This window comes from Ambystoma mexicanum, chromosome 1p, assembly GCF_040938575.1.
Source record: "Ambystoma mexicanum isolate Mex_15411 chromosome 1p, UKY_AmexF1_1, whole genome shotgun sequence".
NCBI classification, from domain to species: domain Eukaryota; kingdom Metazoa; phylum Chordata; class Amphibia; order Caudata; family Ambystomatidae; genus Ambystoma; species Ambystoma mexicanum.
In genome coordinates, this window is record NC_090921.1 from 791,138,054 (window position 1) to 791,163,875 (window position 25,822).

General features: G+C 45.4%; 1 protein-coding gene across 1 annotated transcript in view; it reads left to right on the plus strand.

The window, feature by feature from the left end:
• LOC138512071 (cytochrome P450 2B12-like) overlaps positions 1 to 25,822 on the plus strand; it is a 191,808-nt gene that overhangs the window by 160,937 nt on the left and 5,049 nt on the right. Inside the window, exons 8-10 of the mRNA XM_069627678.1 lie at positions 9,751 to 9,942; positions 21,160 to 21,323; positions 23,619 to 23,760. Coding sequence (XP_069483779.1) covers positions 9,751 to 9,942; positions 21,160 to 21,323; positions 23,619 to 23,760 — 498 coding nt within the window. The remainder of the gene's footprint in view (positions 1 to 9,750; positions 9,943 to 21,159; positions 21,324 to 23,618; positions 23,761 to 25,822) is intronic.

Sequence of the window (25,822 nt, forward strand, 5' to 3'; positions counted from 1 at the left end):
TGACAAAGACCAGGACTCCCTGCATACAGTCCACGAGGACGTCGAAGAGGAGGACGACGGCGCAGGGCCTAGTTTTCCTGTTCTGCCTTTGCAGCTGAGGGACATTTTCTTGGATATTCTGTCGACTCTACACACCTTGGTGTCAGAGATCCAGATGAGGATGCCTCCGGCTCCAGTACCTGTGGTCCCCCAGGTCCGTGATCTGCCTCCAGCGAAGAAGAGGAAGTGTCATCCGACGCCCACATTTCAACCTCTGCCACCACGTTGGGTCCATTCTCCCCCAGCATACCCAGACACTGGGACAGATACGGCCACGACGACAGATGATGACGAGGAGATCGTCAGAGTGGACGGTGACTCTCCACATTTGGATTCTCCACATAGGGTGTCCCCACCGGATGAGGTGGGATCATTCCACTCCATCATCTCCAGAGCCTCCAAGCTATTCCAGCTGCTGCCGAGGAAACCAAGAAGGAGGACTTCTTGTACCAGAAGCGCAAGGCCACGAGGAAGACGATCATGGCGGTGCCACTTCTGGACGATATTTGGGATGAGGGCCTGGACCTCATGAAGAACCCTTGCACGGCTCCAGCCAAACGAGATACGCTGGAGAAGAAATATAGGGTGCCGGACTACGCACCCAAGTGCCTGAGGTCACAGTCATCGCTGGATTTGGTGGTATCTCTGGCTGTGAGGAAACAGTTGGCCCGCCCGTCCTCGTCATCATCTTCGGTCCCTCCAGACAGCGAGGGGAAAAGGATTGATGCCATTGGAAAGGAGGTTATTCACACGCGGTGTCCACTAACAAGACGGCCAAAGCACTGGCGATCCTGGTCAGGTACGACAGGGAGTTGTGATACAAGCTGGGAGCGATTCCGGAGTTCCTCTCCAACGATAAGAAGATGGAGGCAATTGCTCTTTTCTAGGAAGGTGAAGTGGCATCTGATCACGCCATCACAGTGGCATTGGACGTCACCAACACAGGGTTCTGACAAATGGGGAACGGTGTCTGCCATCGTCACCAAGGTTGGATGAAAGTCACGTATTTCCGTCAGGAGGTCCAGGCAAATGTGCTGGACATTACCTTCGATGAAGAGAATCTGTTTGGGAAGGTCATTGACTAGTCTCTCCAGGCCATCAAAGCGAATAGGGAGAAGAGGCCCGTTCCTTGGGCACTCCCCAGCAGCACCGCTCTTCTTTTCACTCCTCCACGGGAAAGATGAGCAGGCCTTCCAAAGGTCTCTCAACAATGTACCAAAAGTCTTCCAGATCCACAATGCAGGAAGCCTACAGAGGCAGTTCCAAGGCCTGCTGTAGAGGAGGACAGCGTTGCCGTCGCCCGCAGGGCAGGACACTGGCACTGAAGCAAGGCTGAACCAACCAGGATGTCAGGCCCTCACTCACGCACCCCAGTGGGAGGGCGGCTGGCAAAGTTCATCAGCGAGTGGAGAAAGATCACCACCGACAGATGGGTGCTGGACGCTCTCGCCCAAGGACACATCCTGGAGTTTCAAGGCAGGTGTGCGCGGATTCCTCCGGTTACCCATCAGGAGCAGCACATCCCTCAGCTCCTGGAAGAGGTACGGGCCATGCTGTGAAAAGGGGTGATAGAGCTAGTTCCCCAACGGCTCTGGGGCTCTGGAGTCTATACTAGATACTTTCTGGTCAGAAAGAAGACAGGGGGCTGGAGGCCCATCCTAGACCTACGGCGTCTGAACAAATACCTAAAGTCCCAAAAGTTCTGGATGGTCACGTTGCAACACATGTTCGACCAACTGAAAAAAGGAGACTTCTTGACGTTGTTGGACCTGGAGGATGCCTACTTCACGTCCCCATTCACAAGAAACATCAGCAGTTTCTATGTCTCGTGGTGCAGTGACAGCACTACCAGTTCAAGGCTCTACCTTTCGGCTTGAAGTCGGCCCCCAGAGTGTTCACAAAATGCCTGGCTCTGGTGGCAGCCCATCTACGTCTAGAGGGTATACACGTATACCTGTACCTGTACGACTGGCCGATTCACGGCACTCACGGGAGCTGGCCGACGGACACTCAGAGAAGACCGCCCGACTATTGACGGATTCGGGATTCTCCATCAACTATTCGAAGTCCTGCTTAACGCCATCACAGAACATGCTGTTCCTAGGCACCAGACTCAAAACAGTGTCTTGCCTGGCATCGCCCTTGGAGGAGAGACTAGCAGCCATTCAAGGAAAGGTGCAACGGCTGTCGTCGACGAAGACGGCCATGGTGCGGGCCATCAAGTCATTACTGGGCATGATGTCATCCTACATCTACCTAGTATGTCTCTGCAGGTTGCAGATGGGACCCCTACAGGAATTCCTGGACACCCTCTCGATACAGGTGTCCGGAAGCTTCACAGACAAGATCTCTCTGAACGAAGAGTTCCATCGGGCGATAGGATGGTGGGGCCTCCACTCCAACATCGCCCAAAGCACAGGATTTCAAAAGCCCCATACCAGGAAACGGTCACCACGGACACCTCCCTGGAAGGTTGGGGAGCGTACAACGGACATCTACACACCAGGGGCCTGTGGGTTGCAGAGGAGATGGATCTTCATATCATCATCCTGGAGCTACGGGCAGTGTTCTGGGCCCTCAAGTTGTCCCTACTGTCTCTGAAAGGCAAGGTGGTGAGGATCTTCATGGACAACACCACCACCATGTCTTACATCAGGAAGCAGGAGGCACTCGAGCCCCGGGGATCTACAAAGAAGCGCAGGACTTGTGGCGCTGAGCCGTCAGACAGGGGATGTTCCTTGTCCCTCTCCACCTGACGGGAGTCAAGAACACCATTGCCGACTCTCTCAGCAGGAAACTGTGCTCCTGCCACGAGTGGGAGCTTTGTCAGAGTCAGGTGGACCGCTTATTCGTCAAATAGGGCAGACCCCAGACAGATCTGTTTGTGACGGCGGCAAACTCCAAGTGCCAGAGGTTTGCCAGCAGATTCCAACAGCCAGGGAGCCTGGGGGACGCGTTCTCCTTCCCGTGGGAAGGGCTGTTTTTGTACGCGTTTCCTAAGTTCCCTCTCCTGCTATGAGTCATCAACACACTCAGACAGTGTCAATGTAAGATGATACTCATCAGCCCCGGCAAGGCCGAGGCAGATTTGGTATCCGGACCTTCTCAGCCTGTCAGCGTCACCACCGGTCAAGCTGCCAGTGGTTCCGGATCTTCACACCAGAGAAGGAGGCGCAATCCTTCATCATGACCCAGGATCGCTGAACCTGAGGGCTTGGTACCTGCAGCCTTAGAGTTTGGAGGATATGAGTTTCTTACAGGCTGGAGGGAGGTCCTCGCCAAGGCCAGGGCGTCGACAGCCTTGAAGTGTTACGGTCACAAGTGGAAGCATTTCGCTACGTGGTGCCGGTCACAGAAGATTACCCCTCTGAGAGCCATTGCCCCACAGATCCTTCCATACTTGCTATCCTTGGCCAAGGCCGGACTGGCGCATGCCTCCATCAAGGTACATCTGGTGGCTATCTCCCGCTACACCAGGTCCCCAGGAAGATCTTCACTTTGGTCCCACTGAGTCGTCAAGGAATTTCTCAAAGGACATTTCCGATCTTTCCCGCTAGTGAAGGCTCCTGCCCTGGTGTTGGAACTCAACGTGGTTCTGACGAGGCAGAGGGGCACGTCCCATTCCACGCAGTTTTTTCATACCGATCAGAGCTTCCAGAGCTCTACGCAGTTAATGTAATATTAACTAATCCAATTATGTTAAGAGGCTTGAGGGCGCTGGACTTGTGGCCCCGCTAGCCAATAATGTATGCACAAACAGCACAGTGTAAGGAGAGAGCAGACACAGGATCTGCTCTGCTGCATAGTAACAGAACTCAAGTGATGGGGTTAACATTTTATTGGCCGATTGTCAGCCAATGAAATTCAGTTAGAATGAGTGTTGGTGGGGTCAGTTCACGTCGCGTGGCCGCTGGAGAGGCAGAGCGTGCCTCCTCACTTGTTGCAGAGCAGCAGAGTGGAGTATTCAGCCTTCTTCGTTCTGATATGAGGCCCTGTCTGAGCTAGGGCGTGGTGTGGCGTGGCGTTGATTCGGCCTGCTATGCCTGAAGCACACAGCAAAACAGCCACGTGCATGCAGCGTGAGGGTAGTAGGGCCTTGTTGGGCCCACGCCTTGCCTTCGAATTTGGTGTTTTGGTGATAAGTAATGTAAGTAATAGTATGTACTACATGTTGGGGGCATATACTAATCTACAATAGTAATGTAGACTAGTATGTGCCAGTGCCCTCCCCACACCTCCCCCCCCTAGCTAGCCCCTAACACGGCTGAAGTTGGCCAAATCCGACTACTGCAGTCCTTCCGTCTTTCTCCATGGTGTCCTTCTTTCAGCAATTGTGATTGTGTCCTGTATCTGGGTAGGGACTCTGGTCTGCAAGGTCGGGTACTAGGAGCTGCTGCACCGATAGGGTCTGGGGAGATAACCCACTGCGAAGGACCCCCATCTCACTGTGACCCGCATATTGGGCAGTCCTGCGATGTATATTCTCTCAGGAAGCATACTCAGCGCTTTGCACCTGCCCTCCACTAGTTTCGCCCCCATCAACACTGCCTATCATTGGTAATGCAGCCATTCTGTGAATGGGGATGGGGTGGGGTAGGGCGGGCTGTGCACAACACAAGAGGCAAAGCAGAATAATCAATACCACGAGCCAGGCACAATACATCATTCCCACTACACTATTCTATCCAGGGGTTGTTTTTTCGGCAATTATCTTTGTCTCGCGTGACTGCTTTTGAATAAAATACTTCAGGCCCCGGATGGCGAGCATGTTGCGCAGGGTGACATTGCCCGAAACACACTTTTGAGTCATGTGGTCCACTACCATGGCCACTGAATCCACACAGCTGTTTCATAGCTTCGGAGAGACCATGGCAATAAAGGCCACTTACTTTTTTTTTTTTTTAATTTGCTATAGTTATAGGGGGAAGGCGGCAATAACGGTACTGCAAATTGCGGTACCGTTATTGACCCTGGTATCCCTTTGCAGGTCCCGCCCTTAGAGCCTGGTAAGGACCCGCAAAGGAAACTCATAGTAGGGCGGTAAAGGATTACCGGCACCAGTGCCCTTACCGGTGCCGGCAATCCCTTACTGCCCACCTCATAATGAGGCCCAATGTCTCACCAGGCCTGCCTTCAGCCACTTGATTTATAAGCACTCTGAGTGGCCTTCACTGAAGTCTGTTTAAAACAAGCATTGGCAAAGCCAACATTTTTGGCTTGTGCATAACTTTTGCCAGGCACTGCTATTAAATGCCCAGGTGGTTGCACCATTTTGCACCTGCTACCAACAATAGGTTGTTAATACTTCTACGGCTGTGCCTGGCAAGTGTCTTTCAGATGCCTACACAAAAGACCAAACTGTTGGCATTGCCAATGCTTGTTTTATAAGTGGCTTGTACACCCATCATAGTCCCGCCACCTATGCCATGCTGTATGACTGACTCTGGCACACCAGCACTGCTGCTGGCCTGGTGCATACATTCATTGAAAGAATAATGAGTAATTGATCTGTATCAACAATTCTGTGTAGTATTGGTTCTTAGAGTTGTATCTTATTCAATAATAAATTGTGGACTTTTATAGTGCTGATAGTAGCTTTTTATATATATCTATCGAACGTTCACTATCTTTGAAACTGACTTTACTGTGACTAGCCTGACTCAACACTATGAAATAGTGTATTCTTATTTATTATGTTAGTCTTGTATACTTATGTATTGTTTTATATGTGTGTTTTTTAGTGTGAAAAGTTCAATTAACTGAAACACATTCAAATAATAAATAAAATAAACAATCCGTAAAGCCAAATGCTCCTTCTTTCAGGAGAAGGTTGCAAGTGCTCTAAATCAACAGAAGGAACTGTTCTCCCTGGTACGCTCACTTTCATCCCTCGTCAACTCCTGTTCTACTGTGGTTCCCTCGCAGGTTCTCTGTGATTCTTTCGCCTCCTTTTTTGTCCCGAAAATAATCGATATTCGGCCAAGTATATGTGCCGCAGTGCCCACAGAGAATGTTCTTACTCTGGTAACTTCTGCCCTCTCTCAGTCTTTTTTTCTTGTCTTTTCAGATGAAGACATTCTTCAGGCTACTATGAAACTCAAATCAACATCTCCCCTATACTCTGTCCATTTTAATGTTTGGAAGGAAGTCATGCCTACGATTGTTGCTTGGGTCACCATGGCGGTGAATGAATCCTGTACTTCCGGTAGGATCCCTAAATAATTGAAACAGGCACTGGTGGTCCCTCTTCTTAAAAAACCTACTCTGGATCCCTCGATCCCTGCTAATTTCCGACCCATCTCTCTTCTCTCCCTATGAAACATCTTGAATCTTTCATCTCTCCTTTACTTAGTCAGTTCTTGGAAGAGTCTGTTTTTTGGGGGGTTTTTTGTTCTCCTCAGTCGGGCTTTCGTCCAAGCCTAGGGACAGTGAGTGTTTTAGTCTCAGCTCTGGATGACCTGGTGTGGCTGTCCGATCAAGGTGGAGTGGGGGCGCTCGTCTTAATAGATCTATCGGCAGTGTTGTGACCACCCCACCCTGTTGGACTGCCTTGCCCGAGTTGGTATCTCTGGTTCAGTGCTGGCATGGTTCTCGATTTCTAACTGACAGGGCGCACATACTTTCTCTTTTTCCTTTCCACTCAGTCTCTGTTCCTTTGTCTTGTGGGGGGTTTCTCAGGGCTCGTCTCTGTCTCCCATTCTCTTCAATGTATACATGCAACCGCTGATGGGCCTCATCCACTCCCACAGCTTCTGGTGTTACTCATATGCAGACGACGCATAGATTCTAGCCCACCTGAATCTTCTCCATACTGACATGTTAACTCAGTTTAGGAGTTGCCTGCAGGCCGTGGGGAGGTGGATGAGGTCTAACTGGCTTAGATTGAATGGGTACAAAATAGAAGTCCTTGTGGCTGGCCCTCTGTCTGCCACTGCCCTTAAGACCCCATCATTCTGGCCTTCTATTCTTGGAACCTTCCCCACACCTGTGTCGGTTGTCAGGGATCTGGGAGTGAAGCTGTCTTCTTAACTTTATATGGAGGCCCAAATTGGGGACACCTGTCAGGGAGGATATCGCCAGCTGAAAATTCTGCAGAACGTCCTTTCATTTCTACCTAAGCACTTCCATGCCCCGGGAGTAGCCTCACTGGTTATCAGTCGCCTTGATTATTGCAACTTACTGCTGTTCTTGGCGCAGCCATTGTACTTAATTCAGCGCCTGCAGAAACTCCAAAATCTGGTCGCTCGAGTGGCCACTGCATCCCCTTATGGTATGCACATTACACCTCTTCTGCAGAATATTCATTGGCCTTTGGTGAAGAAATGCATCAAATTTAAATCTCTGTGTTGCCCATCGGGCCGCATATGGTCAGGTAGCAGAATATCTTCGATTCAAATTTCGATTCAAATTTCTGATTTATATACCCACTCAGGCACTTCATTCTCAGGATGGCTATCTTCTTGTCATTCCACGCGATAAACTAGCTAGAACCGGTGGCCGCGTGTTTTCAATAGCAGCCGAAAAGCTGTGAAATGCACGAAAGCCATCTCAGGTTTAGGTGTGCTTCAAAACCCCTCCTATTCTAGTGTTATGATTGTACTGCCTTCTTTAGTCGAATCACTAGCGCCAATATGCCTCTGCCGAATGTGCGCTTTAGAAATGTCATAACATAACAATAGAACAGGCACATCTATGAATAGAGAAGATGGTTCAACATTGATCTCCTTTGTAACAAATCTGATAGATGAGGAAAGTCACCAAAAAGAAAAAGGCTTTTCCTGTTAATGGGACACCATATTTTATGGTTGATCTGGTTACAAATACAGTGAAAATGAGAATGGACTTAAGTGCAATTAAATGGAGCTGTTTGACCAGTGGGCCTTTTTTAACCAGCTAAACAAAAGTAACACTAAAAGAGAATAATAAAATATTTTGGGACCTGGGGGAACTGGAGCAATTATGAAGTTTGCAGAGAGGAAAGGTAGGGAATTTTGCCAGAGAGGATCAAAGCCTGAGATAAGAAAGAACAGTATTCAGTTTTGTCGGCAGAAAAGAAATTATTGGGCTGATAAACAGGATGTATGAGGTCTAGATGTTCTACTAATTTGGGAAGATGAGGAGCAGACAATGTTTGGCCATGCAAAAACGGAAAAAGGTAATAATACACTGTTATTGCATGCTTCCCTCCTTTTTTCTGAAATGTGCATTAAAGATAGATACATGCTACCGTTAAGTTACTCTAGACAAATATTTAGAGACTTGGTCACATCCACATCTGTGTTACCATCTGTTTCCATATTTGCACATATAACGGCTTGGCAATCTGAGCTGTCCCAAGGTTTCCACGCAATTATCTGCCCGAAGCAGCAAATGCACAAAGATCACTGCTGTGGAGGCAGGTGCACACAAGGGCGATCAATGATATGGGCTGCCATATACAAACATGCTGGCCATGAGGGATACCAATGGTTTCCTCATGCTCATTTCAAGAACAGAAAAAGTGTGGAATGCATGGGGATCCCAGTCTCTGCAGAAAATCCAATTATGGTGGGGTGGAGTCACTGGCTGATTTCTCTGCATGGAGTGGGGAAATCTACAAAGTTAGTTTCATGCACCATGCCTTGCTTCATCCAGGGGATCAAAATGAACCTGCTAGTGCTTTTTACTGGGTAATGTATTTTCTCATGGGGGGCATGCTCTGGTTTGATGTTATTTTGTCACAAAATAATCAAAATAAAGTTTAAAAAAACAATTGGGCCTCATAACAGGTCCGGTGGTAGCCGTGCCGGTAAAACTGGCAGGTTGCCGCCAGACTTGCACTATTTACCGGCACCTGGCTTGCCGGAGTTACCGGGGGATTACGTCCCTGGCGTTCCGGCAAGCCAGGCGCCAGTAAATGTTTATCCCCATTCCCATTCCCATTGAGTTCCATAGGACTCAATGGGAATGGGGGGCACGGAAGCACGTGCACCATTAATAACGGTGCCAGTGTTCCTGTGAAACTCTGCGGATGGGTGCCGTTCTGCCCGCCAGGTCTTCCCTGGCGGGCGGGACTGCACCCGCCCACAGAGTCGTAGTGTGCTGGTCCGGTAACAACAGTGCCGGTCGGTTTACCAGCACCGTTGTTACCGGACCGGCACTGTTGTAATGAGGCCCATGTGTTGGAAGTTATTCACCACGTTGAAAAGCAGTGTGCCGTTTCGAATTGAAAGATTTATTTAGTTTACTTCAGATTGTAATACATTAATGTGGTATTTTGCATGCACTGTAACCTGTTAAAGTGTATTAGTATGGCAAAGTGTACATGGATTAGTAAGGGGTGCTGAGATTGAGATTAGTATGGAGGTGCATTGACACAGCTGTGTGTGGCTATCGTCTAGAATAGACCGGGGATGATCCATAGCTCAGAATGTAGGAACTTTGACAGAACTGTGTATGAAATGCCATTACTGTAATAGTAGGTGTCGGTTCTGCGGTTGTTAGAAGTGGTATATTGACAAGAGTTTGGTCCAGTGCACTGTAATAGCAATAGAGTTCGTAAGGGATACTTTGGGGTTTATTTGTTGAACGTTGCTTACCTCTGAGGCATCTTGGCTATTGATTGAGAAGCAACCCATGGCACCAATATATTCGTCACTCGGTGGGTGGTGAAAATTTCTGCATAGTCACTAAGATTGTCTCTCCTTTACTTCCCCCACTTTATGATGCCAGCCCAGTGCCAGCAGGAGATTGAGCAGGTGGTTGGCTGGGACCGTCTGCCTGCCTGGGATGACCGACTCAAGATGCCCTACGTGGAGGCAACAATCCATGAAATTATGCGCTTTGCCAGCATCACCGCTTTTGGGGTCTTTCGACAGGTCACTAAGGACACCACCCTTCGTGGGTACCACCTGAGCAAGGCAGGTATCTGACAAACAAATCACCTTGTGCATAAAGGTAAAGCTATGCTTTAAAGAAAGGTTTACGCAACCATTTTTCCCCAAACATCAGTGCACTGGTAAGTCTCCCTCCCATGAGATCATTTTTGCCTAAGTCCCACCACTGTGTGATTGATCAGGTAAGTCTGCCCTTCATAGGTTTGTAAACAGATGAACAATCCTGAGCGATTAATTCAATTCAAATCAGCTTTATTTCAGGAATTGTGTTCTCCATAAAAGCCACAAATATTAAATTGACAACATAATAGATTATCACAAAATCCCTAATATAATACATAAAAAACATAACAAAAACCTGTAAAAACAATCTGCAATTCAAATTCCAAGCCTTATGTTCCTGCAAATGAGGACCACATTTAGACCAATACAGAAAATCTATAATTTAATGATATGCAACACCAAACTACTCCAATTGCAGGTGTTGCAGGACAGTGGGTGCATTCATTGGGAGATTCAATCGCTTCTTTTTTCAGTAAAATAATTTTTATTGGTATATTAATGCACAAAACAGTATAATAAGAAAAAGATAAATTACTCAAATATCACAATTAGCATATAACCATAATGAAGAGAACAAAACTGAAACATAGCATAACTTCCGAAAGACTTGTTATTAATTCAACCATACTAAGAAATATATAATATGCATTAGATGAGCTAAGACTTAAAAGGGGGGACGACTAGACAAACTGGAGGAACATATAAGGAAAATGCGGGGGGGGGCAATACAAAATCTGGACATAAATAAATGTATCATGCTAGATGAGCGTTAAAGACATTTCATTTGATATTAAATTTGGGCAGAGTTCAAGTAGACCGAGCATACATTTTTTTCAATTCTATGATACGAACAAATAGAATTTCACCACAAATTATAAGAACGTTTTTGTGCATGTTTCCAGTTGGTAGCAATGAGATGTAAGATTCAGCCGCTTCTTGAGGGACAAGTTCTCAATTTATTTTGTGTGCAGATTGCTCGTGCCCTAAATCTCGCGCCCCACGTGTTGCAGCTGGTAACGCTTGGGCCTTGTCGACCTCTATGGCTGGACCAACTACTTTTCCACAATATTGCGTGTCAAGAGTCTGGATTGCTTCACCTCGCCTAGCCAAAGTAATGGCACTTTTGGTTACTTATTCCTGACATCTAGCATGCTTATTAATAGGCATTCCTAAGTAATCAAAAATGGCAACTTGTTCCATTCTTCCCCCAATTGGTTCAGACATAGATTCAAGGACTGGCTTTAGTGACAGTTTTCTTTGTGACTCTTATAGTTGATCCTTTGTACGTGCAGATGTCTTCAAGCAGGTTAAGTTTACACTGCAGACTTCAGTGTCTCTTTGATGTTAAGACGGCATTGTCTGCAAATGGCAGCACTTGTATCTTTTCTCAGCTCAGGGTTGGCGCATCAGCCTCCAAAGCTGTCATGTTTGTTGCAATATCATTGATATACCATGGAAAAAATAATGGTGCTAACACCAAAGGTATTACAGGTGTCCACTACCAAGGCTCCCACAAGGGTTGAAATATGTTAAGTGAATCATGGTTTAGGTGCTGCCAGTGTATTCGTTTTGTATTTACTTGATGTCTTGTTTTGCTCAGATCTGTTGATGCCATCTTCAAGAGCTACCATTAGTGAAGATGATTGGATTGTGATCACTTTCCAGAGGTACAGCCAATGTCAGCATGTTTATCAAATGCAGCTTTCTGGGCCCGCCTTTATGTAGTCTATATAACTAGCCTTCCTTGCAGTCCTATTACATGGCTTTGTCTGGATCCTCCATTGCAGGCACTCAGGTATGCATTAGTAGAGGTAACTGCCTTAGTTTTTTTGGCGGTAAGACCTATTTGCATCACACAGTGCAGATAAAGCTTTTGTCTGGACATGGCAAGTCCCGCCACAGTAGGTTGGTGCAAATATGTAATAACACACAGCCTTCAACTTGTTTCTCAAAACATTTGATTTCTAAGTCATAGCAATTTGATATATATATTGATGCGTTGAAGTTAAAACCAGGCCTAATAAAACCAGGCCTAATAAACGTGTGGTTGTTCTGTGCAAGCTAACTGCAGCATTTGCGTACACGAAAAGTCCAACCTGTTTCTTTGGTGTCCAGAGATGTATTTCTGCTAAGGAATTTGGTGGTAGTTAATGCATTTAACCTAAAAGCATAGCTGCCCAGCGGTGACTCTGATATAAGATTATTTAAAATGTAATTCCAAGGTATGTGTCACTATTTAATTCACCCAAACATGCAGCGTGGATTGTGCTGCACCATCAATGGAACAAACTTCTTCTGCATTTGTCTTTTTGTTTCAGAAACCTGAGTTCTCCGTTCTAGTTTATTACCAACATCACCCTCAACGTAGCTAGCTTAATAGAGTTCTCTTTCCTGCTCACAGCTGCAAACATTCCCCGTCCCACTAGGAGCTAGAGCCACCAGATGTAATTACTCTGCCTTTAACGCTTGAATGGCAGACCCCCATCATATAGGATTTATTTAGTTCCATACTGGATGGATTTAAAGAGAATCTGCATAAATTCCCCTTCTTTAGAGCCCAAAAGAAGGAGGTTGGAGAATTTCAACAGACCTTATCCACTCATTCACAGAATCCAGAGGTAGATTATATGGAACATGTTTCCAAGTGTCTTGCAGAAATCATGGCACACACAAAGAAAACTACTTGTAAGTGTGGACTGTGCCACGCAACTTAACCATACCTAAACGAAATCTAGTGAAACACTTCACTGTGAGTTTCTCTTAATCAAAATCTAGGCTTAGACTGAAATACATCTGTTCTCATGTAGATTTTGACTAAGAGCAACCACAAAGCCATTTTGGAGCCATCAAACCTTCATTGGTTACCCTGACCATCCTCTTCTGATAGAACCCCGCCGCCGCACTCAAGTAACTAGTAACCAAGGGGATGCTGATCAGTGGGAACAATCTTTGCTATCTGGTCCTGTTACCCCATTGCCCAGTTTATTTTTAGGGTCTTAACCCGCTAAGATTCATACAAATACATTTCTTTGTTTTTAAAAACATAATCCTAATTCTTTTTACTTGAAGGACAATGGTACTTAATTCCTATTTGAAGGTTGTTGATTTGTTTTACCCTACTTGTGATAGCTTTGCTTTATTTTTACAAGAACATTATCTCTTGACTCATTCCTAGTATTGGAACTAATCGGATGTAGATATTACATTATTTATCACAGATTATTTTAAGGAGTTACATTGGATCTTCTGCTGCCATCCTCTTTTACAGCTCCACATACTTCAGCATTATTACACCCAGGAAGTATGAGGTGAGTGGATGCCATGTTCTGGCAGATTCCTGCATCCATATCCCCACAGATTGCTGAGAAAACATGAGGTGCTTACCACATGGGCAAATTACCCTTAAAAGGCCAAGAAGCGATTTTGGACATTGAGCCAGCCAAGTGAATGCTGTAAGAAAGCATGAAAGAGGCTGCGTTGAGGGTGTTTCTTAGTACCCACCCTCCCATCGCCTCATCAGTATTTTCTTGGCTATATGTCTATTGGTGAAATATAAGTTGATGTACATCCCCAAAATACATGTAGAGAAGAGTCGAAAATAGTTAAGTAGACCACAACATGGTGAAACACAGATCCTGTGTTTTTCTATTTGTGTGAGAGCTTACATTTGTTCTCATTAGCAGGTTGTTGGTCAACTAGATCCTCACAAGTGTATTAACATTTCGAACAAGCCCTCGCTATTTACTTTGTATCGCAACTTCAGCTGTATGACTCCCGGTGAGATCCTCCCACTTATAGGGATGCAAGAGTGTCTGTGTGTGTGTGTGTGTGTGTGTGTGTGTGTGTGTGTGTGTGTGCACACGCAAGTGCCACAGGCACCAAAAGAGAGAGACACACGCACGCACACACACATGCATCCATATCTCAGATATGAATTACCTATGGAAATGTTACTTAAGATATAGGGAATTAATGTTCCAGGACCCTAAGCATGAAACACACAATACACCTTGTAATGAAAATTTTAAAAAACATGTTGCAAATTTGTTTAGTTATCTTGTGACAAAGCACCTATTAGACAATTTCAAATGTATATTGATGGCTACCAATATATCCTTTTTTAAATTACTTATACTTCAAAATAAACATAAATGTCTTAAAGTATCAGACTTCAAAAACACCTTCAAAATTTCTGTAATATCAGACAATTCTTCAATACATGTCTTTATTATATCACTCTTCCAAATTTCTTCATAGTTCAAAATATAATTTTCTCTTTTGTTAACCTCTTCCAACTTTCTTCATTGTTCAAAATATGATATTTACAGTTTTGATATTCAAATTCCCCTTTTGATAACCTCTTTTCTGTTTTTGTTAACCTCTTCCAACTTTCTTCATAGTTCAAAATATAGTAACTACAATTTTGGTGTGCGCATTCCTCTTTTGTTAACCTCTACACGTGTTTCCACACCTTTTTGTGGATCATCAGGAGGATTTATATTTTGATTAGCTTCCTGCATCTGTTGACATAAACAATGTCAAAAGAAAAAGATATAATAAATATATATAGTCATCCTTTGTATATTTAGCAGTAGAGTTGCCTCTCATCACTTCTGAACATTGCTAGTATAAAGGATTTATTCTGTTACTTACCCATCCTTATCCTTATCCTTGTTTTCCTCAATATATGAGAGACTTTCTATTTTGGCTGGCGATTTTGACAAAGTTTCTAGAAGCAGATGAAAGATATAGGCTAATGTGAATGTGTCCTACTCTGGTTTGTCTAAAAAAGCATCCTAATATCACTAGATCCATCAAAAGTAAAAAATGTTTACCTTGTGCATATTTTGAACTATGAAGAATGGGTTCTCTAGGTTTTTTGCTGTTCCCCCTTATCCTGGGTGGGACTGTGGTTATGGGTCTGCACCTGTTGTGTATGATGGTGTCAGGGCTGTGATTGGTTGCTGGTGGTTCAATGATTGTCCCCTGCCATGCGCCAGGGACCAAGGGCAGGAGACTAGGGGGATCATCCCCATTCCTCCCTGGGCCAATCATCCACTGGCTTGTTAGTATTTGTATTTGTATTTATTTGTATTTATTTTATTTGTAGCGCGCGCCAGGCCCAGGGGCATCCAGGCATGAAAAACATAGTAGGCATATTTAAATATATTCCACAACATATACAAAATCAACAATAGAGCGTACATTTACAGTATAGTACATAGGTGATCACAATGGGTAGTTTATCATATGAACATAATTTAGGCGGGGCAAAGTTTAGAGGAGGCAGATAACTCAAGGTGATTGCAGCAGGCGGAGGCTACATTAGATTTGAGCGAAAAGCCAAGATTTGGTTTTCAGTTTCAATGAATTGAATGAAGGCTCAGTCCTGATATTGGACGGAAGAGTGTTCCATAGCTTAGTGGCCAAGACAGGGAAGATTACGCCCCTGGATTTTTGGAGTTTAAATCTTGGCAGAGATAGGCTGTGTATCTGGGCAGTTCTTTGGGGTCGAGAGGAAGTGTGCATGGAGAGGCGGTTGGAAAGGTAGAGGGGGGCCTTGTTTGTCAAGCATTTGTGGGTGAGGGCAAGAGTTTTCAGTGCAATTCTTTGTTTGACAGGGAGCCAATGCAGGTTAGTCCTGATATCGGATATGTGTTGGTTTCTTGGAATATTTAACGCCGCTCTAATGGCGTTATTCTGGGTAATTTGCAGTTTGTTAAGGTTGGACTGGCTGGTTCCCAGATAGAGGGCACTGCAGTAGTCAATCTTAGACATGATAAGTGTTCTAGCTAGCGTGATGCTATTGGGTGTGGTCAGAAAAGGTCTGCAGGCCGCAATGAGTTTGCAGGTATATGCCAACGCTGATCTGACGGCATTAGTTTGTCTTGTCAAGGACATGGTGGAGTGAAGATAGATGCCTAAGGTTTTAGTATCCTTGGACACTTTAATGACATTGCCATCAATGATGAAGGACTGATACAAGTGATCTAATTTATTAAGCCTTTGAGAGGAGCCCAAGATGAGGAGCTCCGTCTTATCATTGAGACAAAGTTCGTGTTGGGCCATCCAAGCCTTGATTACCAAATATACTTAGTTCAATGCCTTGGTATCCGTAATGTGATCACCTGTGATGGGGATGAGTATCTGGGTATCATCAGCGTAATTAGTGTAAGAGACACCCAGATAATCAAGAACATCAAAGAGTGGTTTGGTGAACACATTGTAGAGTGTAGTTGACACACACAAGCCTTGTGGGACCCCACATTGGATAGGGGCTGGGTCAGTGGCTGCTGAAGGGGAGAAAACCCTCATGTGTCTGTTACTGAGAAAGGAACTGATCCACGCAGTGGCTGAATCGGAAAAGTAGGCAGCAGAGCGGGGGTTCTGACACAGGATTTTGTGATTGACCAAATCAAAGGCTGCAGACAGGTCTAAGAGTAGTAGCAAGGCTAATTTCCCATTATCTTTCAAGACTTCGATTTGAGTTTTCAAAGCTATCAGAGCCGTTTCGGTCCCATGCCTGGGACAGAAGCCAGATTGTCTTAGTCCAAGGAGGTTGTTAAGTTCCAAGTAGTCTTGAATCTGCAGATAGGCCGCACAATCAAGTATTTTGAGCATGAACGGGACAGTTGTAATAGGCCTGTAATTAGTTGGTATACTCGGGTCTAAGGAAGGTTTTTTTTAGCAGTGGGATCACCCAGGCATCCTTGAGATTGTCAGGAACAATACCTGTTTTAAAGGAAGAGTTGATAAAGGCCGTTATGAAAGGGGCAAGGTCATGAGCCGATTCTTTGATGATGGAAGCAGGGCAGGAATCACCTTGGCAATTTGACGGTTTAATTTTATTGATGATGACTTCCACTTGGACAATGGTGAGTGGAGAGAAGGCAAACGGTTTGATCTTAGGTGATACCAAGGGAGGGGTTGTGATAGGAGTGGGCTGACGATTATCCAGCTTCCATCCATTTTGTTTATCTTTAATTTTAGATTGGAGGGAGGTGATTTTATTCGGTAGGGCTGTCTGGATATTAGTGCACCAATTGCTATCTTTAATACAAGTGTCAGGAGGTGTGGCAGGAGATTCCAGTTCCTTTAAGATCTTGAATAGTTCTCTAGTATTCAAATCTGCTTGCATGACGCGGGTATTAATGGACTTTTTTTGGCATGGTAGTTGGCTTCTTTATAGTTAAGGGTGGCTAGGATAAGGCCATCCTTGTGAGCATCTGACAGATGGCTTCTCCAGCGGTTTTCCGCGCAAAGTTTAGTTTTGCGGAGCACTCTTAGCTGCGGTGTAAACCAGGAGTTAAGGTGCGCATGCTGTTTAGGCTTTCTCAGTTTAATGGGGGCAATAGAGTTTAAAGATGAGAGCATTGCTTGATTGTAAGTGTCAGCAAGGATTATAGGATCGGAGCAGGAGTATGGGACCTTGTTAAGGGCGGGGAGTAAAAGAGGGAGTAGTTTTTCTCTAGTTATGTCCTTTTTGTTTCTAGTAGGGATGGCAGGAGCCATTGTAGGTGGAAGGCGTGAGGCTGCTTCAATCGTAAAGGTGATGATATGGTGGTCAGACCATAGCAGGGTATATTAGATATTACATTGATGTTGCAATTGGTATCAGCTACCCAGTCAAGTGTCCTTCCTTTGATGTGGGTAGGTTATAGGATGTGCTGAGTGAATCCGAGGTTGGTTAGAGTATTAGCAAGGTCAGTGGCGGTAGGGTCATTGAGGTCACAGAATCCCAAATTGAGGGCTCCTAGGAGAATGATTTGCGAGTTGGTTTTGGATTTATCAAGTAATAAGGTAGAGATGTCATCCGCAAAGGAGGAAGCTGGGCCGGGTGGTCTGTAGATAAGGTGTAAGGTGGCAGTTTGGTTGGGCGTTAGAGGTAGCTTGACTGAGATTAGCTCTGCAGACTCCAAGTTGACATTGGGTACAGCTCTTAGGCCAAGTGAATTTTTGTGGATGAAGGCAACTCCACTCGGCTCTAGATTGGACAGTGTTACGATCGCAGCGGGTAATACTGTAATCTGGAGGCATGGCAAGAGATAATGCAGGTCCAGATGCTGCATGTAACCATGTCTCAGATATAGCAATAAAGTCAAGCTCTTGGGTTGTGATAAGGTCAGCAATGTCTAGTGCGTGGGCTATGATCGATCTAGCATTAATAAGTGCGCCTTTGCCCTGAGCAGCTTTGGCTGCTTGGGCTACAGTTGTAGGGTTATTACTAGTGAAGGGTGTACATGTGGTAAGGGGGCTGTGACCAGGTAAGGGGAGTTTGGGCAAGGTGTGGGCAGTAGAGTTGGAACGCTTATTCACGTGACAGAGCCTGGATCCTAGTCTCTTATTTCTCATGTGGATGGCACAAGGTTGATTTGGTGTGGGTTTCTTTGCAAAGTGTTCTAGACAGAGAGCAGGGGCATGGAGGTACTGGTCAGTGGAGGCATCTTTATGATTGTGCTCATTAGCCGCTGGCAAGAGACAACCCCAAGTGCGGCCGTGGCTGAGGGAGGGCAGGAGAGGTGGATAGGTGGTGTAGGGGTGAGCAGCCTTGCCGCGATGGACAGGAGTGAGAACAGTAGATGGACACAAGTTAATAACATGCGAGAGCACATGATAAAACGTAATGTTGTACGTGCATCTAGAGAACCAGAGGACAGAACATACATCAGGGTCAATGACAGGCATCCTCTCGGTCATTACATTTCTGGTCTCTGGAGCTAAGGTAAGGGCCACCAAGAAGCAATACAGTAGATCGGATGCCTACCTAAGCCAGTGGATTATGGGCTTGGGTCAACATTGGGGAGCCCTGCTCACCCTCTCTTTGTCGGTGTTGCATGCAAGGCGCAGTCACAGAACCCTGTAAGGGTGCACTAGTAAGGCTCTGACACAATGGTGGCATGTTTCCGGATATAAACATTTATTAAATAAGAAAAGGTTGGAAAAATGCTTTGCTGTCCCTAAAGCTAAGAGGGGTTTTCCTACCTCAAAGGAAACTAGTGAAATTGTCAGAAAGTCACAAAATAAAGAGCCAGTCACTGCCGTGTCCAAAAACCTGCTTCTGTCCCTAACACTAATAATCTAAGATAACTGTGCAAGGATGGTCTTAAAGTAATAAGTGTTTGTTGTGCTTTCAAACAACAGAAACGTTCCCAGTCTTTCTGGTAATAAAGTGTTGCAAAATAATGTTCCAAAATTTGTAACTCCAAAGGCTAGGGTTGTGCTCCTTTCTCCTAGACGTATTCTTCTCTCAAGTTGCTAGATCTCTCATGAGGACCTGTTGCTTGATCTACCAGTTCCTTTATCCTACCAGCTTGGTATGGTTCGCTACCAAGCATAGGATTCCTTTTCCCTATTAGTCCTAGGGTTCTTGACCCTCTTATCCTTAAACTCTTAAGTGGGTGCGGGTCCCAGACCTGCAAGACTTTACACAGCTTGGTTTACTTCCATGCCAAGCAAATGTTTTCTCTAGTAACGTCTCTTTTCTTCTTTCATGGTCCAGACCCTCTTGGCTTTAAACTTGGCTTTAGTTGTGAGCCAATGCCTGGGCTCAGAAGGCTAGACTGCTTGCTCACCTTCATGCAAGTAATCCTTGTACTCCTGGCTATCTTCTTCGTCACAGTGTTTTAGGGGAGAAGGGACGGCATCCTCAGATTCGTCACAATCCCCTTCTATGGAACCACTCCCCAACTGTGAGAAAATGAAGCCTAAGCAGATCCAAATTCCCAGTGAGGAAAAGCAAAACTTCACATTCCCAGAATCTATTTTGTCCATTTGATATTAGTAGCTGTACTGTTATAATCCAATCCATGGTATCGGAGAAGTCTATTCAAAGCCCTAGCAAGATGGTATTTGAGCTCCAAAGTGCTGCAAATTGTATTATACATTGTTGCAAATTTGCAGCTGACAGTAGGTTTTCCTGCATGTAATGCAAAGTTACCAATTCATTGTTTTCTGGCAGAATGTTCCCTCGCGGAAGATACATTTCTGCAAATTCACCATGAGCCAACATTATCGATGCATTCAGAATGTTTCAAAAGCATACAAGGGTTTTGTAGCATACAACTCACACACTGAGGGAATATTATACCCGATCCTTGCACAGGCAGTGCTTGAGTGCGGCGAAAGTAGAATCCAAGATGGTGAACATGCCAGATAAAGCATTGGCCTGGTCCCTGAAGACCTACGTAAGGACAGATACTCTCCGGAGCAGAAAACAATCCCATTCCTGCCTTAATTACAGAAAGCAGGTGCCTATTTTCACCAAAGTTGCAACTAAAGTGGAGAAGGGAAGCACTAACCCAGAGATCCCGCTCAGTCAGTGTGGATTATTGGAGAAGGCGGATGTGGTAAGTGGTTGGAGAGCATTGGATAAAGACGAGGCTTAATGAGGAGAACTTGGAGGTGCTTAAAGCAAGAGAGGGAGAAGAGACAGGAGGAGTTGGTAACATTAAAAGTAGAAGGTGGAACAGAGGAGAAGGAGGTTGTAACTGAGGAGGAGGATGTGTTAATAGGGGACTCTCTGCTCTGATGGCAGCAGGCCTGGAGCCTTCACTCCCATCTCCCATAATATGGCAGTTGTATATGGGGGGAATCACAAACCTTGTAACCTTTTTCCAAAAAATAGTAAAAAAACACAATGCATGCATGTTGGAGACCTCTTTTACTGTTGCCAGTAACTAACTGTTTTACCTGTGATATTATTGGTCTTCTTGGATCATCATTTTGCTTACTGTTTAAATGAGTTGATTGTGTTTTTTTTATTGTGTTAGAAAGCTGTTTTTCCCTGCTGTATAACTGGTAAAAAAACAAATAATAATAGGGGAGGAGGAAGTGGTAACAGAGGAAAAGCAGATAGCAGCAGGAGGGAGATAGGTGAAGTAACTGGTAAACAACAGGAGGAGGATGTGGTATCCTTGCTTATGCTTCTGGATCTTTCTGCAACATTTGACTTTTGTCAACTAGAACATACTGACTGATAGACTGTGCTCTGCAGCAAATCTTTCATCTCAAGCAGCAGAGTAGGTTCCTTCATTCTTGTCTGAACATATGGCTAGAGTCTGTAGCGCATCCACCGTGGCTGCACCCGTCAAACTGGAATGTGGTGTGCCACAGGGATCCTGCTTGTCTCCTATTCTTTACAACCTGTTCACTAAACCTCTGTTTGACGTCTTGGATGTTGTAGGCGTCTTTTACACCAACTATGCCGATGATAAACAAATCCTGCTTCAGCTCTCAGAGGACTATAAGCAGTATGCAGTCAACATCAACAAGATCTATGACATCATTCAAAGATGGATGGCCTTCATTGGGCTAGCGCTTAATGATGCCAAGAAAGAGCTCCTCATTGTTGGTACACAATATAGATTAGGTAGGTTTTCCCCTGAGTTTAAGGAATTTACCATTGCTGTTTGTGTCATCCCAGTGGCGGCCAAAGTTAAGACTTTAGGGGTCTTCTTTCATACTAACCTAAACATAAAAACCCCAACCAACTATATTGTCTCTACGATGTCATACTTTTTTAAACTGCTCTGTCCAATCCACCCGGTTCTTTCTAAAGTAAACTGTGCCCATTTGGCGCAAGCCATTGTTGGTGCCAAAATGGATTATTGTAGCAGCCTCCTACATGGCACATCAATATTTCTAAATTGGAGACCCTGCAGAATAGTGTGGTTTGGCTTGTGAATCAACTTAAGCACAGAGACTACATTAGAGAGGCCCATCGTGCACTGCACTGGCTCCCAGTGAAGGAGCGTTTTGCCTTTTCAGGTCATTATCATTGCTCACAAGTGCTTGTGTGGAAGAACCCCACGCTACCCGAAATCTAGATTAACCATCAAATCCAGCCCTCACCTTTTGGGTTCCAGCAATAATTACTTATTGGTTACCCCACGTGTTAAACTGGAACTAGCTGGGAGATTGGCCTTTGATTCCACAGCTCTTTGTCTTTGGAACAATCTTCCGCCGGACCAAAGAGAAATTCACTGTCTGCCACACTTTAAAAAAAGCCTTCAAAATCTATCTCTTTGCCGATTCATTCTCTGAGTCCTGCGGCATTGAAAATAGCCTGTACTTAGGTATTTAGTGGTATGTTTTGTTTGTTGGTTTCTTCTAGTGTATATGTATGTATCATGTTCAATGTTGCTTTGTTCGTTTTCTTTGTGCGCCTCTTTGCCTAGGGGATGTGGGCATGTTACAAATATTAAAATAAATAAATGAATAATGGTCAATGAGAAGGTGTTAACAGGTGGGGAGAGCAAGCTTGAAGAAAAGAGAGCCACCTTCTACCTAGACAGACTAGGAAGGTTTGGCAAGCCTAGTTGGACCCATGCAGTGCCAGAGGGAGGGAGGAGAAACGAGACATAGGCAGGTCGTAAGAGGAGCATTAGTTAGGGCAACTGAGGGGTGGAGACTGCACGTTTTGTGGATGGGGGAGAGCAGCAATGGGGACACGCGGGGTGGTACGAGGTGGAAACGACTACTGACGTCCTCTCATCCCAACCAATAAGCTGCACCTTTATGAGCATTTGGTGGAGGAGTTGACCCTATGGATCAAGAGAAATTTCTTTTGGAACTACGACTGGCCATAGGGCTCTACAAAACTTGAAAGGGTACGCTGGTAGACATTTAAGTGTTTCTAAACCCTTGCACACCTGCAACACCACTGGTAGGTGAGATGGCATCACACCCAATGAAGTATAGTTTTTTTGATTTCTTCAGTGTCCTGTGGTTGCATTCCTTTTGTTTGTTCTTTTTCTAAATAAGCCCTAGTGAATCGTACTGTCCGAGTTCAGCCTTTTGTGCAACCTGTGTGGGCTTTCTGACAAATCATACTGTTTTCTCTGATTATTCCACAGGATGTCTACCGCACAGAGCCTGTTTGTCCGGAAGCTGCCTCACCCCAACCCCTCCTCCTGAAGCTGTTCCCGCCTACCCCATCTGGAGCTCTTTCCCCCCTTCACATGCTCCTACCAACCCCTCTCATCACCCCACCTGGCCTACTTCACGGAACTGCCACTTCCTAGAGCTGTTTGCCACCCCGGCTTCCTAGAGCTGTGCACGCTCCACCCCATACTCCCTCTGCTTGCCCCCTGCCTCGCTTCCTGCAGCTATTTAACCCTACTGCTTCCTGGAGCTGTTTAACCCTACCACCTCCTGGAGCTGTTTGCCCCCTGCTTCCTGGAGCAGTTTTCCCCCCATTTCCTGGAGCGGCTTGCCCTTCCATCACGCATCCTGGTTGGAGCCTTTTTCCTCCCTCCACCCCTGCTTCCTGGCTAGAGCGATTACCCCCCCCACCCCACTTCTGGGCTTGAGAGGGTTACCATCCACCCTGCTTCCTGGCTGGAGCCGTTTGCCCCCGTCCAGCTTTCTGGCTGGAGCTGTTTGCACCCTACCCTGCTTCCTGGCTGGAGCGGTCTGCCTTCTTCCTCTTAAGCTGAATTCTTCCCTCATCGGCTCTCTCTCCTCTCACCATCATTGATCTTAGTACCTGCACCCTTAAACTGTTTTCCTACCCTTAAGCTGTTTACCGCCTCTTGAGCTGAGACAACCCCTCGAGACCTGAGCATCCCCTATTCCCAGGGGAACAACCCCACTTGTCAGCTGAACTTCGTTTCATGGTCTTTATTACTTTTTCATTCCTAGGGCACTACAGTGATGGTTAACTACGCCGCCATCTTCTTCGATCCTTCGATGTGGAAAGACCCCAAACATTTTAATCCTCAGAATTTCCTGGATGAAAAGGGTCGCTTTATGAAGCCAGAATGTATGATCCCCTTCGGTGCAGGTGAGACAGCCCCCACAGTAATGGCATGAGGGTGGATTTTTCGCAATGCCCCTCTATACTTTCACAGTGCAGGAGGTCTGATTGGCTGAGATTTGTCATCTTTATTAAAGACAATGTCTGAGGGATAAATACTGTACATGTTCTCGTCGGTTAGCGCTAGACGGTGCATTGTGAGGTGATGGATTCACTTTGGGTTAAGATTAGATGCAGTCAAATACATGAAGAATGGCACAGCCCATCTGCACTAGTTACCCAAGCCACACGCAGGGGCATCTACTATGCATTGCATGCCATACCGCTACTATAAAATTATGGGATTCTCGGCAGCAGCAAAGTGTTTTTTTTAAAACCTAAGTAACAGTTGAATCACACAGCATTTTGGTTGGTTATTCAAAAGTTTGACACCTTTAAGGAATTCGAAGCAAAGCAGAATTGCAGGAAGAGTGCTAGTCCTACTCTTGGGAACAGCCCTGGATCGTTCAGCATTGGATTGCAAGCATCACACAAGATGTCTGAAGGCCAAATATGTAGTCTGGAGTGGGATTCTTGATCATTTTCTAGAGCAGACACATCACTTGACTTTGTTTTAGAAGGACAATGGGACGCAAGTTCAGAGTCTTTCAGAAGGTTAATAAATGACACTATTTCAAGCTATAGATGATTCTAATTCCTCTGTTCTGGATGACCAGACATTTGGCTAAAGACCATTGAGTATACCGAGGCACATTATTCTATGCAGGGAAGGGCTACGACCTGAATCGGGTGTTTACAATGATCTTGTGGGGGGGACGGATTTCAGATATTGTAAAGGTTACCTTGGTCTCAAATGTGGCTTGCTGTAAAAAATGGGAGGATTATGTTCAGATGACACTTGTGTGTGGATTGAAGCAACTGGCGAGTGCCAAGAGGAAGACGGACTCTGCAAATTGGATTCACCTAGTAGTAGGACCTCGGTGTCATCGCTGTTCAGGGGAAGACCGTTATTGTGCAACCACTGCTGACTTCCAATTTGCAGTCACCCACCCTGCTCTGACAGGCTAAATACTAAGGATTTGTCTTGGCTTGGATTTTGGCCTATACCTTGGCATACATACTTTCTAAACAGCATAACTTCTACAGAACCTGGTAAACAATTCTGGTGAAAAAACATGTCCTAGCCTCATATTTTGCCAACTTGGTGGCTATCCTAGTTCAGGGGTTTGCAACTTATGGCTCTCAGGATGTTTTGGACTACAATTCCCATCCCTACGAATCATAGTCAATGGCAATAGATCATGGGAAGTGCAATCCAAAACATCTTGAGAGCCATGAGTTGCAGACCCTTGTCCTAGTTCTATCGATGAAGATCTATGGGTTGGACATTCCTTACTGGCTTTCCAAAGTCCCAAAGTCCCAACTGGGTCCCCTCAAAGCAAAAGTACACATGGTAGCACTTTTAATTATTGATGTTATCTGCTTGTATCATATTTCCCACTCTGTGCCAGATAGATCTTGCAAGACAGCTTGTCCAGCTGATAAAACAATCCACCTTGGCTATTTGACATAACTCTGGAGAACCTCCAACGTGAAACAAAGCCTTCACAAGGCAAATCATAAGCTTTTGTTACTCTGTGGCTTATTCCAGGCCTTGTCACCTTCATTAAGGAACTGCAAATCTACCTTTCTAAACACAAATAACAACATTCCACCTCCCTGAAAGCCCTCACAGTGCTGGAGGCACTATCCCAAACCAACATGTCCACAGCATCCGATGCACAATGTGCTTCCTGTATATTCTGAGCTACAAAACCAGGCTTTGGTGTAGATTTGCACTCTGATGTTTAATGGGATCTGGTACCAGTCAATGTGGTTGCTTTTCGGAGCATTGTTTATGAGGGGCCAGCCCCTCCGATTCTCCTCCTGCCCCTCCATGACTGCCTAAGCCTCATTTTCCCCTTTTTCGGACTCCCTGATCCTTAACCCCCTATACAATTTGGCAAAAATGTGGTAAAATAGCCTTTCACCAAATGTGGTTAAATGGCTATGGTGAATTGGGCAGGTAAAACCTGATTCACATTGCGTA